Source organism: Myxine glutinosa, chromosome 8 (assembly GCF_964187855.1).
Source record: "Myxine glutinosa chromosome 8, kmMyxGlut1.1, whole genome shotgun sequence".
NCBI classification, from domain to species: domain Eukaryota; kingdom Metazoa; phylum Chordata; class Myxini; order Myxiniformes; family Myxinidae; genus Myxine; species Myxine glutinosa.
This window is the reverse complement of record NC_136268.1, coordinates 143,721,221-143,737,528: the sequence shown is the minus strand read 5'-3', so window position 1 is coordinate 143,737,528 and position 16,308 is coordinate 143,721,221. Positions and strand designations below refer to the sequence as shown.

General features: G+C 42.8%; 1 protein-coding gene and 1 long non-coding RNA gene across 3 annotated transcripts in view; one reads left to right on the top strand and one right to left on the bottom strand.

The window, feature by feature from the left end:
- The window catches only part of LOC137432975 (ras association domain-containing protein 2), a 38,263-nt gene extending 30,716 nt beyond the window's left edge, over positions 1–7,547 (top strand). For both annotated transcript variants that reach the window (XM_068125333.2, XM_068125332.2), the window contains 2 exons: positions 4,120–4,217; positions 4,312–7,547. In XM_068125333.2, the coding sequence (XP_067981434.2) occupies positions 4,120–4,217; positions 4,312–4,396 (183 nt within the window). In that variant the 3' untranslated portion in view covers positions 4,397–7,547. The remainder of the gene's footprint in view (positions 1–4,119; positions 4,218–4,311) is intronic.
- Positions 7,548–11,603: 4,056 nt separating this feature from the next.
- Positions 11,604–16,308, bottom strand: part of LOC144893342 (uncharacterized) — an 80,398-nt gene continuing 75,693 nt past the window's right edge. The window contains exon 10 of the long non-coding RNA XR_013624412.1: positions 11,604–13,487. This is a non-coding gene — a long non-coding RNA (uncharacterized LOC144893342). The remainder of the gene's footprint in view (positions 13,488–16,308) is intronic.

Genomic DNA, 16,308 nt, shown 5'->3' with positions numbered 1-16,308 from the left:
TGAGGCTTCAGTACTGGTGTTGACTTTGGTGCTGACATTGTTCCCAGAAGATCTAAAATATAAAAATACAGAGCAGATGTTAGTCTTGATCCTATGGGGATCCTAATCATATCCATTACATCAATACACAGAAGAAATGTTTGTAAAAATTACTAGTATGTGGACGTCATGAAACAGAACAAATGACTACCAGATATTCACAGCCCATCATCATCATTTACCGATACACTTTATATGGTACACAATATTATATCGAACATTCTCCTACTTTCTGACCCAGCTATGTTCCCTCTCCCCCTCAATCCTCCTCCTTGGTGATTTCAATATCCACATGGACTCCACTGACTCCACAATGACCACTGACTTCACTGATTTACTCACCTGCTTTAACCTCACTCAACATGTCAACTTTCCTACGCATATCCGTGGTCACATTTTGGACCTTGTCTGCTCCACTGGATTAATTTTGCACCATCTCTCTGGCTCCGACCTCACCCTCTCTGACCACTTAGCCATCACTATGACCATCAACATCCCCACCCCAGCACCAAGACATTATCGCACTATCAACTTCCGTAAGCTAAACGCTCTTTCACCTACCTCATTCTCATCCACCCTCTCTGAAAAAATGTCCACTTCTCCCTTCATTGACCTCCACACCCCTTCCGACCTCACTGACTACTACAACCACACTCTCTCCTCCTGCCTTGACCAGCTTGCGCCTGTAAAAACCAAAACAGTTTCTTTCACCCATTCTGCTCCCTGGTTTACCCCTGAACTCCGCCTGATGAAAACTCGTGCTCGCCAACTTGAAAGACTCCGCAATAAAACAGGTCTCACAGTTCACTCCCAAGCCTACAAGGACCACCTACAACACTACAAAGATGCCCTCTCCCACGCCCGCTCTGCCTACTACTCTCAAATTATCCACTCTGGCTCCGGAAACCCAAAAGCACTCTTCTCGACAATAAACAAACTCCTCCGCCCCCTGGACACCACCACCCAGTCATTCACAGTAGACAACTGCATCTCCTTCCTTTCTTTCTTCCAACGCAAAATTGACAACATCTACAACAGCTTGACCACCGCCACACCCGCTCCCCCTCCAACCACCTGCCCCCCCTTATCCTGCCTTCCCCTGTCTCAATTCTCCCCGGTCTCCCCTACTGACCTCTCTGAACTCCTCATAGGAATGAAAACTGCCACCTGCACTCTTGACCCCATCCCCTCCAGCTTTGTCAAGGCCTCCCTTCCTGCTCTCTCTCCACATCATTGCAACAATAAACTCCTCCCTGTCTACAGGCATCGTCCCACCATCCCTCAAAATTGCTGCTGTTACCCCCATTCTAAAAAAACCTGGTCTAAACCCTGACACCCTAAACAACTTCAGACCCATCTCTAACCTACCCTTTCTGTCGAAAGTTTTGGAACGCGCTGTAGCCACTCAACTCAAACATCACCTCTCTGACAATAACCTGTATGAAACATTCCAATCCGGATTCCGCTCCAACCACAGTACTGAAACTGCTCTCCTCAAAATCACCAACAACCTTCTCCTCTCCTCTGACGCTGGCAACCTCAACATTCTCGTCCTCCTCGAGCTCAGCGCTGCCTTTGACACCATCGATCACACCATCCTCCTCACCCGAGATTTGAATCCACCTTTAACGTCACCGGCACTGCCCTCTCTTGGATTAAATCATACCTCTCTGACAGACGCCAGTTCATCTCTATCAATAACTGCAAATCCCCCACTGCTCCCCTCCCCCAAGGTGTCCCCCAAGGTTCAGTTCTTGGCCCCCTCCTCTTCATCCTTTACCTGTCCCCCCTCGGTCACTTGATCCGCCGTCATGGTCTCCAATTCCACTGCTTCGCCGATGACATCCAGCTTTTCATCTCCACCAAGTCTGTCTCCACCGACACCCACTCTATCCTGACAAACTGCATCTCTGAAATAAAATCCTGGCTTCAAATCAACTTCCTCAAACTTAACTGTGATAAATCTGAAATAATCATCATTGGCCCAAAAACGCTCACAAAATCCACCCATAACTTTGCCCTCAACATCGACGGTATCCCAGTATCCACCTCCCCTCTCATCCGGAATCTTGGCGTCATCTTTGACCAAACCCTCTCCTTCGACAAATACACTAAACAGATCACAAAGACAGCCTTCTTTCACCTGAAAAACATCGCCCGTCTCCGCTCATCCCTCTCCTCCACGGCTGCAGAAACCCTCATCCACGCCTTCATCACCTCCCGTCTGGACTACTGCAATAGCCTCCTCTATGGTTCACCCTCAACAATCACCAATAAACTCCAATACATTCAGAACTCCGCTGCCCGTCTACTCACCCATTCCCGGACCCGTGACCACATCATCCCTGTCCTTTACAAGCTTCACTGGCTCCCCATCTCCCAGAGAATCCAGTACAAAATCCTCCTTGACCTACAAAGCCCTCCATAACCTGGCCCCATCCTACCTGGCTGACCTCCTCTCCAGACACACTCCCACCCGCAATCTCCGCTCTGCTGGTACCAACCTCCTGACCCCCCCCCCCCCCATCCAGACCAAATTCAGATCCTGGGGGGACAGGGCCTTCTCCATCGCTGCTCCCACCCTCTGGAACTCACTACCTCACACCATCAGAGACTCCTCCTCACCACATTCAAAACATCACTCAAGACCCACCTGTTCAGCACTGCATTCAACATTCAACCCACAGCATTTAACCCCTGACTATCACTTCTCCTTCTCCCTCCTTTTGCTTTAAATATTTCCCTATTGATTCTTGTCTTTTTGCAATTGTTGTTTTCATGTTTTGTTATGCATTATGTTTTGCACTCTGTCAAAGCGCCTTTGGGCTTCATGAAAAGCGCTATACAAAATAAATGAATTATTATTATTATTAACATGTGCTCTAAAGAAAAATGATACACATAATAAAAAATCATTATTTTGTTTTAAAAATGGAGTGTTTCAATTGTTCGTGACGTTTCGGTGACAAACATTTAATAATTTCTTATCCATGGGTTTGGGAAAAAAATTGTTGTTTTTGGCTAATTTATGTTAACCATTTAGCAGCCATTTTGAAATTTCAAGGTTATGGCAACCACCTTTACTTTTAAAAGTTGCTTATTTGAATTTGCCATGTCAGAAAACATATTATTAGACACTAAAATCATTAGAATCGGACAATGTTAACTGTGTTGGTGAATTTGACCGCCAGTCAAAAGTGCGTTGACCTTTCGACGTTTTTGACCATAGCGCCCTCATGTAAGGTCGGAGGTATAACAAACTATACATTTTTGGGATCCTCATGACTAGACGAGTAATTTGATATGCATATCGACACGATTGGAATATATTTGAATTTTGACCCCTGTTTGACCTTTGTTGACCCTTCCCGGAAATGCCTGACATTTTCAAGGGGGGCAGCCCAAGTCAAAATTGTTCGGTATTCATCAGGGAACAAAAACACTTTCAAACCTTTGTTCCCAGAATTTGGTCACGGGACCTACAGGCTGGTCTCCTACTAATAGGTCTACATCTCTCGGCTATCCTCTAAGACCTATTAGGACTATTACTGCGACTATGCCCCCCAATTATTCTCACCTTCTTGGTGGGATCAGGATCTTGTTCAGCTCTTATATGAGCCTCAACCATATTTCCAAAAACAACGCCCACCTGTTTCATGAACCATCTGGCTAGGCCCGAAGTTGGTCAGGGCACGAATTTGTCATTTGTTCAGGATGCTGACGACAACTCACCTACTCTGCGAAAAGCAACTTGGGATCGTTAACATCCACCAACTACTAGTAGACGAGACACCCAAATTGATGTCCATCCAGGTAATGCAACACCTGGCCTGCGAAACACCAATTCAACCATTTATAGATGGCTCAGCAATCTAACCCGACTAGCCAGGTGAAAGGTAAGTCTGCGCCATGTTGCTCGAGGTTAATAATATACCTGTGTAAACAATATTGGGTTAAGGTGTCACAGGTATGAGATATTAAACAAAGGTGTATCATGAAGGAAATACCAGAACCGTGAAGAAGATTTAACTGTCATTTATTGTCCATGCAAATGCCAACATAGTGTCACCTGTCATCCAGGTGGCACAATACATCAACTTTGAGCTTCACATGTTGAAAACCATCTTGGAGAAACTGGCAGAGGAAGAACAAAGAGAGGCGAATAAAATAGCCACCAGGTACATTTGATGTTTTCTTCTCCATTCTGTTTGTTGTTGTTGTTGTTGTTGTTTCTGTAATTCTCCTCCTAAACTTTCTGTTTCGTCTCTGCAGGTACAAGAAGTATGCCGAGATGATCAAACAGCGAATTTCCTTTTTGAAAACAGGTGGCGCAGATAAAACTTCAAAACCTGTTTAATGTCGCGCTGGCAACCTCCAAATTGCCCCCTGCGAAATATTCCAATGAGGGAAGAGAAAACCACAGCCGATTCCCGACTTGGGCGTGGATAATTCACAAGCAAACAAGACGTCATTCCGGTGTTGCCCGAAACGGATTCTTGAACCTTTCCCTCCATTTGTCTAATTTCCGCAAAAACTGAAGCCCATTGGCTGGTTACATCATGTCCGAGGGAGGTGACGGAGGCCATATTGCGATAGGAGAAGGGGAAGAAGGGAGGAAATGGAAATAAAAGGTCACAGGATACTTGGGGTTTGTACAGAGAATTCGGGGAGGAAGGGGCAGGAAGTAGACAATAATAAATAAATAACATGGATATTCAATGTTAATGTGTCGAACTGATTGAGCATCCTGATGCACCTGCATTTACTTGGATAATGCATGTGGAATCCCGCTTTTCCCTTTACGCAGGAATTGATGTATGTACTTGATTTGCTTTACAATGGATTTAAACATTAACTTTTTTTATTTATCATCAGAAGTGCATGCAATAACTTTATTACCCCGCACACGCGCCAAGCAAAAAGCAGGGTTAACCAACTACTTCACTTTGTCTGTCTGTCTGTCTACAGACGTCAGTTTATGATCGACGAGCAACTTCTCATTGAATGGACAGGAATCGGAAAGATCACCTGCAGTTTAGCAGTAATTTGGCTCCTTATTTGTCCTGATCTCATGTGCGCAGAGAATAGTGAGATAAGTTTTGTCTGTCTGCCTGGCAGTGAAAAAATTTGAACGAGAACGGCACTCAGGAGAGAGCATACCTCCACCTGGTTGGCCAGATCACTCAATGGTGAAGAATCACTTTTAAAAAATTAAATAATTCTCATATCCGAATCCATATTCAGATCTTCACCAAAATAGAATCGATTTGTCCTTTTCAGACACCCAACCTGTCCACCAAGTTTCGTCCAAATCCGTCCACAACTTTTTGAGATATCCTGCTATGTATCGTTTTTGGCCCCATCTCCCAATGGTGAAGAATCACTTTTAAAATTCTAGTATCCGAATCCGGATCTTCACCAAAATATAATCATTTCGTACTTGTCACACACGCTACCTCTCTGCCAAATTTCGTCCGAATCCATCCACAACCTTTTGAGATATTTTGTTCACAAATGGACAGACAGACAAACACACAGACAGGGGTGAAAACATAACTTCCATCCACCTTTAATGACAGAGGTAATTCCAAAAAAAAAAAATTTAAGGTCGTCATAAATGATACAAACTACAGGTATGAATAACTAATGTACCATGTTAAATAATGTGGCGCAACAGATGCTGCATCGGCGGTACACTTCCTTAAAAAAAATAAGGTGGTCTTTCTGTCTTCTACCGACTCCTCTCCGGCCTTGCTCCCCCAGCTCTCTCTGGTAACTTTCACTCTTTCATTCCTCTTTTCTCCCGCCTCTGGAACAAACTCCCTCACTCTCTTCAATCCCACTCCTCCCTCCAGGTGTATGAAAGCTGTTCACCACCATGTCTTATCTTCCCCCATCCAAAACCTTGATCTTTTCTACCCCCGTTAATTCACCCCAGATCCACTTTTTTGAAATTCTGACTTAATGTCCATGTCTTTTTTACCTCAACCTTCCCACGCATCCTCCCCCCCAAGCCCTCTCCCCCCCACAGATCTCCCGATGTCCCTGTTCTCTGCTGTTGTACTTGTGTGCTTCCCTCTCTCTCCCCATCTTGTCTACCGCTCCCTTTATTGGATGTTTTATGTGTCCGTTTTTTTTTTTTTAATGTTGGCTCTTTCACGAGCCTCAATCTTGTATACAAAATAAAAAAATTCTACAACTTTTAAAATCTTTGTTATTACCCTTGCCAGGGGAGAGGGTATCGCATTTGAGTCTTTGTCTGTTTGTACATGCAGAATAAATATGATTTTCTCTGCAACCGTTGATCCGATTGACAGGAAATTTTCACCATAGGTGCAACTCCACCTGTATAATTTTTTAATGATAATTATGACGTCATATTGTGGTACGGTATAATTATGACGTCGTATTGTGGCACGTCATATTACTCGTGGTACGGGTGCCATATTGGAAAACCGAAAACCTTTGCACCTCTGTATCCAAAAGCGTTGCATAGAAAAATTGAGGCATGGCTCATTGTAAAGAACTCTCCATGGGGAATAAAATATGTTAAAGATGATGTCATTGGTGCCTCCATTATGACGTCATAATTTGACGAGTACAAAACTTCATCCGATCAAGATGCAATTTCTTGAACGCCATGTCGGCATAAACTGGTGGGGGGAAAAAAATAATGATGACGTCATCGGTCACGTGATTCGGCCGCCATCTTGGATAAACGGAAAAACCTTGCACCTCTATATCTCCGAAAGTGCTGAATAGAAAAAATTTAGGCATGGCTCATTGTAAAGAACTCTCCATGGCGAATAAAATATGTTAATGATGTCATTGGTGCCTCCATTATGACGTCATAATTCGACAAGTACAAAACTTCATCCGATCAAGATGAAATTTATTGAGCGTCATCTGAGGATAAATTGGTAGAGAAAATAATAACAATGATGACGTGATCGGTCACGTGGTTCAGCCGCCATATTTGTTTCAACACAAAAGCCTTTAAAAAACACTAAAACACGTCCTGGCGAGGGTCTACAATCTGATTGCTCTTTCTTGTTTAAATTGGATTACAAACTTGAACACTGTAGACAAAAATTGTTCTTGAAATTAAAAAAAAAAATTTGTTTAGCAGTACTCAGACAAAAATTTACAGGATTTTACACCATCTCCACCAATCAAATTTGCCACTTGCAGACCCTCCCCATAGCCGTTAAGTTTTTTTTCTCAAGAATGTGTGGCGTAAGGTGTTCTATGAATTCTCTGGTTCTCTTGTATTTTAGTCTTAAATTGATATATTTTTATGTATTTACACATTACCTGAGAATAATGAGAAAACTGGAGAAATAACGTCGGTCATGGACCAGTGTTTGGTTTGTGTATGAGATCTTATCAATAGCTAATGTAGTCCTGTAATTGATAAAAGATGCATCCGTGAAATTGGTAACTTTATTAAGGTTAAAATGCAATGATGGTACTTATGTTGTGATAATATTAAAATCTTACTGTTTGGACTCGTTTTAGATTTTTTTTATTTTTATTGATGGAGGAAGTGAGGTGGCAGAGTAGCCTCGAGGTAGGTGCACTCACCTTCTATCCTGGGATTCAGGTAGGAGCTGTCTAGCCTGGGTTTGAATCTCATCCTGATGTTTTGCATGCACCGTCCATCCATACGTTGGACGGAGCACACGTTGATGGACCTGCCAGAGGACCTGTTTGCTATCATTTCTCGGTGGTGACCGTTCAAGATCCCAGTGTTCAGGTTACTGATAACTCTCCACGAAAGGTTACTGTAGTTCCAAATTCCTACCTTGACTGACTTCTGGGAAGGCAAATGGCAAACAACCCAACATAATAGCCCTTGTAAAGAGGCTGCTTCCAGATTATGGTACATTGTTGTTGATTCATGTAATACATTACAAACTCATCCATGACCCTTAAATACGGTAGATGGGATTTGCAAGATTTTGATGCAGGGAAAATTGGCTTCGCAGATGAAACACTTGCAACACGAGAATTACACTCTGGAATTACCCTTTAGATTTACACTCGATAATTACCCTAAAAGAATTATCCTTTAGAATTACCCATTACGATTACAGTTTAGGATCACCTCTTAGAATTACACTTTTAAATCATCCTTTACAATTACCCTTTAGAATAAAAAACGGTGGGTTAGAAGGGTTCTTCTTCATTTTTAACGGATGGACAGAAGGACATATATATATATATCTTCAAATATTGAAGAAAAAAAAAGACCAGTTTAGTGAAGTCAGGGAATGAGTTCTAAAATCATTAAGATTCGCCAACATCCCTCAAATATCACATGCTGCATTCTCCCCTTTATTTAGTTAATTAAAAGATGAAATTAACCTTCTTCAATTTTCTTCATCGTTCGGTGTTGTAGTCAGCCTCACTCCATCTTCGGCCCAAATGCTTTGCTACGAATGACCATATGTGCTAATGACGGCCAAAGGGTGAAACAAGCGTCTTGTTTTAATGTAAAGTTTGTACACTAACTGTAGAGGGCGCATGAGAGCCAATTTATGGTGGTTTAGTGATTACTACAACCACTCCTACGATGTTAACAACCCAAATTCATCCCACCATGTGAGGTCATCCATGAGGGAAGATGCATCAATGGACAGAACCTCCTTTGGAAGGAATGTTAACCTAACCTGGCTGTCCCAACAACTACAATTTGGTTGGCTACTGAAAACACAGCAATATCTTTCAACGAGTCGACCATGCGGCACTGGTATTGAAGGCAATTCAAAACAAGTTGCATAGAGGTGTACAATAATTGATTAATTGCATAATTCAAATCAATAAATAATAATCATAAAATATTTTCTTAATCAATTGGCTGATACGAATAGCATACCGAAACCACCAGTGCTTCATCCGAAGCTGTAACTTTTTGAAAATTAATTAAATAAGTCTTTAATCGGAAAAAATTAATAATCAATCAATAATTAATTGATAAATCAATAAATCAAAAACATCCTTTATAGCCACATCACCGAGTCACTGTCGTGCCAAATATCAGCTTCCGAGCTCAAAAGGTGCCTGAGATATTTCCCAGATGAGAAAGAAAATAAATAAATGATTAATAATGAAAATAAATAAATATAATCTTTAAATAATTAAATAATTAATCAATTGGCTAATGGAATACCGAAACCACCACCGTTTCATCCGAATACAACTTAAAAAAAATTAATCAACGAAGTAATTAATCGTATAATTAACTAACTAATCAATTAATTGGTTAATCAAAAAACAAAAAATACCGTTTTTGACAAAGGACTTGCTCACTATTGTGCCAAAATTTCAGCTTCCTAGCTCAAAAGATGGCCGAGATATCGCCCGGACAAACAAGAAAGAAAGAAACTGGAGTGAAAACTGAGTACTCCCTTTCAACGCGCGTCATTGCCGGGCCCCTTCGCCCCTACGGTGCCCGGCAATGACGTCATGCAGCGCCTGGAGATGGCATCGGAAAGGAGCGGTGCACGATTAGAGCCTTTGTGAAAAGGGGCACTGCATCAGTCACAACCCTACATCAGCAATGATGCATAAAGCAGACTCCATTTGCAATCAAATCCCAGATTACACCCTCATTAGTGAATGTGGTGGTGCCCCTGAAGGACCTTTCATTATTTCTTTAGAAAATGCTAAAAAGTTTTTCATGATGAAACCAAATTTTTCAAAGGTTTTTCTTTGGGATAATTCAGACTAAAACCGGCCCAGTGTTGATCACTTCGTAAAACCAGCAGCACAAGGACAAACTGCAGAAACTGAACGGTTTATCCACAAGTCACTCAAAAATGGCTTTTTGTTAAACTCATACAGGTAATTCAATGGTAAAGGGGTCAACTGAATCAATTAATGGGGTCTTTCCATAACTTTGATTCGAGAAGCGTCACCGATCATGGTCGCAAGCGATTCATGTCTTGTCCATGCATTTCGATTCCAGCGAATCTTCCCGTCGCAGGATTGTTGAAAACCACAACAATTATGGTTCCAAGGCTTCCCAGACCCAATTCAGGCTTGTGATCAAATCTCATGACAATTGGAATGTGATCAACCTTTAATCTTTATATATATTGTAACGAATTTGAGAAGTGCAACGAATTTGAGAAGTGTAACGAATTTGAGAAAGTGTAACGAATGTGAGAATTATGGTTTTGTTGTGTGTAACTGTCACCCTCCGTAATGTAAAGAAAGGTCGAAGCTCGTCCTCTTAGTTAATTCCATAAACCTACACACAGGACACCATATATCCTTTTAAATAGTTAGTCCCTTATTCTCTGTAGGCTAAGGATGTGTTTCCCAATAGTTTGACTCTTCATTGCACCGAATTAAATGAGTAGGCCCCTCCGACGCCCCATGGCAGCTTCCAAGTGCCAGGTTTGCCACTTTGCTGCAATTGATTCTTTAGGCACTTTGCTGCATTTTCATCTCCCGTCCACTTTGCTGCATTTGACTCCATTACGCACGAGGTAACGACGAGGAAGAAAGGCGGGTCTCCACCTCGTCATAGAGGGGAGGAGTAAGTCGGCCCCGCTCATCCAACCCAGACCGAGGGGTTTGGCTTGAGAGGGCGGAGAGAGAACACTTGGGGGAGGTTCGCAAAGGTTGAAGGGCGGGGCCTATATAACCCGCAGCGCGACGCTCCCCACGGAGATGAGCTTTTTGGAGAAGATTGAGGTCCGAAGAAGATTGAGAGAGAGGTGCGACAGATGCGCGATCCAGCTAAAGCAGCCAAGAGAGAACGAGACGTGAGGGGGTGCTGATACTGAGCAATACGTCGAGACCCTCTAGGCCCTATTGCCGGCTGTGGAGACGCGGAACTGCCAGCTGCTGTTCGCTTCGAGCACGGAACGTGGACCTCGATGGTGTGGAATTGCCCGGACCTTCCTGCCCTGCCATCGGCTTGGACCTTCTCCTCCCTCCAGTGATTCCTGCCATCATTTTCCCCGTGTAAGTGTGCCCGTTTGTCCGTCTTTCATGTTGTCTTGGGGTATTAATTAAGACTGCCATATATATAAGCTAATCATTGCCCTATGTCTCCTGCTCCTTCAATTGCCTTATAAATCATCTTTCTTTTCCTTTCTGCTTAGTGTGTATAAATAGTAATAAATCTTGTTATTCCCTACTTTGTCTTTACTTCTTCATGCTCTTTCAGTCGCTTTAGAGGTTTCCATATTGAGTGTACGTGGCGCGATTCGGCCAACGTTCAGGATCGGGTTTAGTGAAGGCTAACGACTCGAACTTCGGGTTGCTAAAAACCGCTCGGCAACTAACTAGACCATCCAAACCGGAGTTCGAGCGGTACTTGTCTCCCTAGTCTGCGGAGGGACGGATAAAGGTATTCGGGATAGACCCTGGGCCCATAACCCTGATCCGTTCCATCCCGCGGGATAGCGTTACAAGTGCAAGGACCGGGGAGACGGCCAGCTTAACAGGACAAGGGGCTAATCACCCCTTGCTAACGGGAGAGCTGTCCCCCGTATCCGTAACAATATATATATATATATATACACACACACACACACACTCAAGAAAAATGGAGTAGAAGTGTCTTATTTCAGGAGATCATATTACATCAGGTAGTTGGGTCATGGAAAGGTATGCTTTTATTAAACCTTTCAATGGTAGCTCCATAAACAAACAGAACTATTCCTTTTTAATTCCTAGACCCTCCGACAAACAGCCCTTTTAACCTCGTAATCTTAAAACTAGCATCTGTATTTGCACAGGTACGACAAACGAATAGTATAATCAGGTATTTTGGCTTCAGTTCATCCCATTTTTATTTTTATTTTTTTTTTTACACAAATCTAAGCTGCCATCTATACTGATCATGGCACAGATATTACAACACGTCGGGCAGTTCTGAGGTATTTAAATAAATAAAAATTACTCCAGCAATGTAGTCACAACTCCTTCAATGAAGCTTGTTACAAGAAAGATGAGATGGCCAATCGGAAGCTGAAGCAGTGTTTCGAAGATGGTAGTTCAGGCAGAAGTGCTAAGTTCCTCAATACGGATCACAGGCTTGTTGATACAGCCCAAATCCAAGAGAATGGTACCATCCCAGCACAAGTTGGATGTTGGCAAACTCAGGGATGAGAGCTGAGGAGTTTTCGAACAGGTTGAGTGGGGTTTTGGGGACCTGGGTGTTTCAGGGGATCCTGAAGGAAGAGTTGTGGAGTGCCTTCAAGAAGACTAACATCCTCGATGTTGCCGATGAGTGTGTCGGAACCCACCGTCAGGCGAAGAAGAACTTTGTCTCCCAAGGGACACTGGATATCATTGACCAGAGTCACAGGGCCAGGCTTGATTGCAGAACTGAACTGTTCAGGGAGCTGTGCTGTAAAACTTTACGTTCGCTGAGAGTGAACAAGGAGGGCCATGTGCGAGGAATCTGTGAAAGGCTAAAGCATCACCTGTGGTCATGTGATTCACATCCTGCTTACAGAGGAATCGGTCGACTGGTTACTTTGAGCGGCTTTACCAGGCTGACCCACCAGCTGTTAAGTTGGATGTTATGGGTGTTACTATCCCTACTGCTGACCTTCCAATTAACTGTGAATCGCCTTCATTGGTGGAAACACAGGCTGCGGTGAACTAGTTGAAAGAGAGCAAACCTTCTGAGATTTGTGGCATCCATGCTGAGTATCTGAAGGCTGGTGGAAATGCTGTTCTATTTGGAGGACTGGAAATCCCAATTGACGAGAAGAGGAGCCTTGTCTCTCTCTGGAATGGGAAGGGTGTTAGCCAGGACTGCAACAACTACTGAGGGGTGATGCTACTTAGTGACGGGTAAGGTCTTCGCTTGTACAATTATTGATGGGGTTTACCACCATCTGCTTGAGCATTAGCCTCCAGAGCAGTCTAGCTTTACACTAAAGATGTCAACGATTGACCATATCCTTGCTCTTCAGTTCCTCACCGGTCGCAGACGAAAGTTTCAGCAGGGACTGCTTAAAGCCGAGGTTAATCTCCGCAAAGCAATCGAATCGATGAATCGGGATGCCCTCTGGAGGATCTCCAGTCTTCTTGGGGTGCCATCAGAGCTGTTTATCTCATTCCTGAACTATACTAATGAGAGTACTGTGAGGTATTAACCTTGTCTTGTCTTAAGACCAAAGAGGCTTTTCAAACAAAGCGAGCTTTGAGAGGCATGACCCAGGATTAACCTCAATCTTGACCTTTTGTTTTGGAGAAACCTACTTCAATTGCCCCGAGAAATTGGCACAATCAGCAACTAGGAGCAAAGCTGTAAGTTGGGAAGCTTCCCAAGTTGCATTCCCATTGGTTTATATTGCTGTTGACTTCATTCTGCTGCTAGAAATTGTACCATCTTTGAAAAAGACCCTGTTCGGGGCTATTTCCGCATGCTTGAGCTTCACTCTTCCTGGAATTCGACAACTTGAATTATGGCCATCCTGGAAAACATGCACGGAATAATAAATTGAATAATAGCAGTTCCATCTCCGAATTATTACCCCGCCCAAGCGAAGCGAAAAGCAGGGTTAGGAAACTGGTTCATGCCCGTCCGTCTTAACAGTTCATGATCATCAGCACAACTTATGTAAATCAAGTGTTACATTTTGAACACAAATCGGAAAAGGAAGACCATTCTGCCATTTTATCGTACTTTGGCTCTGAATTAGTCCCGATCGCGTATGTGTGGCGAGGAGTGAGATAATACTTTTACTCTGTCTGCCTGACTGACTGTGAAACAAAACTGAAAATCATTCCAAACAGGAAACATGCTGTTTTAAGGACGTTATAAAGGACAAAAACGACAGGCATGAAGAACGAATGTGGCATGTCAGATGGGATGATGTAATAGATACTAGGGAAAATGGTGGTAAAACATGGAATAAATTTATTTATACATCTTTAAACCTTTATTTAGATTGAATTATATACTTGAACACTGTAGAACACAAATCATCTTCACAATACTTCCTCAATATATAGCATGACATGGCGGAGCATGTGAGGTGCAGTAACGGGGTGAAGAAGAGGCGCCGATATGGCTATGTACGATGCTGATTGACGGTGTATTATATGGTGATCAATAAAGCCTCCATCTCCTAGACTGCGTCTCAACGTCATCTTATTAGTGTATAAGGGTGGTGTATAAGCCTGCTTAAGTAGTGGTAAACTTCCACAATTTTTTTTAAACAATCTGTAAAATCATTATTTTATTAAAATTGAAGTTATACACTTGAGGTATCGTGTTCTATGAACTCTCAAGTTTCCAGTTTATACTGGAGTTCGTCGGGGGTGTGTACTACCCCCCACACTTTTCCACGCTTGAATGGACTGGATTCTGGGGAGGATGTCAGTGAGATCAAGCTGTGGTGCATCGTTTGGGAATGGCAAGATCTCTGATCTTGATTTTGCAGATGTTAATCTTTGAGGAGACTCTGGACATCTTTATGGGGGCCCTCAAGGCACTGAATGAGGAGTCAGAGCCACAGGGATTATGGGTCTCCTGAGTCAAGACTAAGATCTAGGCTTTCAGTGACATATTGGATGCTGCTATCTTGTCTGTACCTGCCTGTGGCAAGGATGTTGAGGTCAAAGAGAGATTCACGTACCTTGGCAGTGATATTCGTGTCTTCACATGTTGTAAGCGAGAGGTCAATAGACGTCTGGGTAGTGCCTGGGGAGTCATGGATTCACTGGACCATGTGGTGTGCTGCTGTCGGTACCTATGCAGGAGATGGAAAGTCCGAGTCTTTTAGTCCTTGGTGCTTCCAGTCTTGCTCTATGAATGTGAAAGTCCCAGATGCTAGGTCAGTCCAAAGACTTAACTCCTTCGGTACCAGGTCTCTTCGGAGAATCCTTGGCTATTGCTAATTGGACTTTGTGTCTCACGAGTGTTTGCTAAGAGAGACTTCGATGAGATTTGTTACCTGTGTAGTCCATGAGCATCAGCTGTGACTATATGGACATGTGGCTCCTTTTCCTGATGCTGATTATGCTTACCAGATTCTCTCAGTGAGGGAACCTTGTCGGTGGAGGAGGCCAACAGGCTGACCACGTGCTTCGTGATTGCAGCAGCTTGATCGGCATCTCACGGAGATGGGCAATATGAAATCTTCCTGGGGGATAGCCAGACGGAGACCCCTGGAGTACCGGTGGAAAGTGGATGCGGCACGCGTTGCTGCAGCGCATGCACCCTTACCTGACCTGGAGTGGAAAATTTGTTGAATGGTTTTTTGTCTTTTCAATTTCACTTCCAACTGTAACACATGATATAAACGAATATATCAATAAATCACACAATAAAAGGGCCTGTTGGAAAAGTGTTAAATAATCATAATTTTACTATCAGTGACCTGCAAAACGATTGTAGTCATTTTCATGGGATTTTGAATGATCCTTTATAATGATGCTTTCAACTGATTTCAGCCATTTATCTTTATAATGACTCAATGGGATTTCATTGATCCTTTTACCTTTATAATGATATGGGTTTTATTGTCCCTGGTCGAGTATTTTCAGTGAAAATAGTCAGAAAAAAATAGAATAAGCATGTTATGAATACAGATTGCAAAGTTGAAACAAAGAATTATCAAAGAAAACGAGATAATTTCATAACTTACCAATAAGCAAAACAGATCAAAGGGTTAGGGTTAGAATTAGGCGTAGGATTAGAGTCACAGTGCCTTCAGAAAGTATTCACACCCCTTGACATTTTCACATTTTGTTGTTACAGCCTGAATTTAAAATGGATTAAATTGAGATTTTTTGGTCAGGACACTGACCTACACAAAACACCCCATAATGTCAAAGTGGATTTTTATTTATTTAAATAATTTAAAATGAAATACAGAAATATCTAATTCACACAAGTATTCAGTGCCCCGAGTCAATACTTTGTAGAAGGGCCTTTGGCAGCAATTACAGCTTCGAGTCTTCTTGGGTATGTTTGTATCAGCTTTGCACATCTGGATTTGGGGAGATTCTCCCGTTCCTCCTTGCAGATTTGCTCAAGCTCTGTTAAGTTGGATGGAGAGCGTCAGTGAACAGCAATCTTCAATAATTATTTTTTTTCCACAAATTCTCAATGTGATTCAAGTCTGGGCTTTGGCTGGGCCACTCAAGGACTTTCAGGTTCTTGTTCTGAAGCCATTCCAATGTTGCTTTGGCTGTATGCTTGGGGTCATTGTCCTGTTGGAATGTAAGTCTTTGCCACAGTCTCAGGTATTTTTCACTCTGAAGCAGGTTCTCCTCAAGGATTTTCCT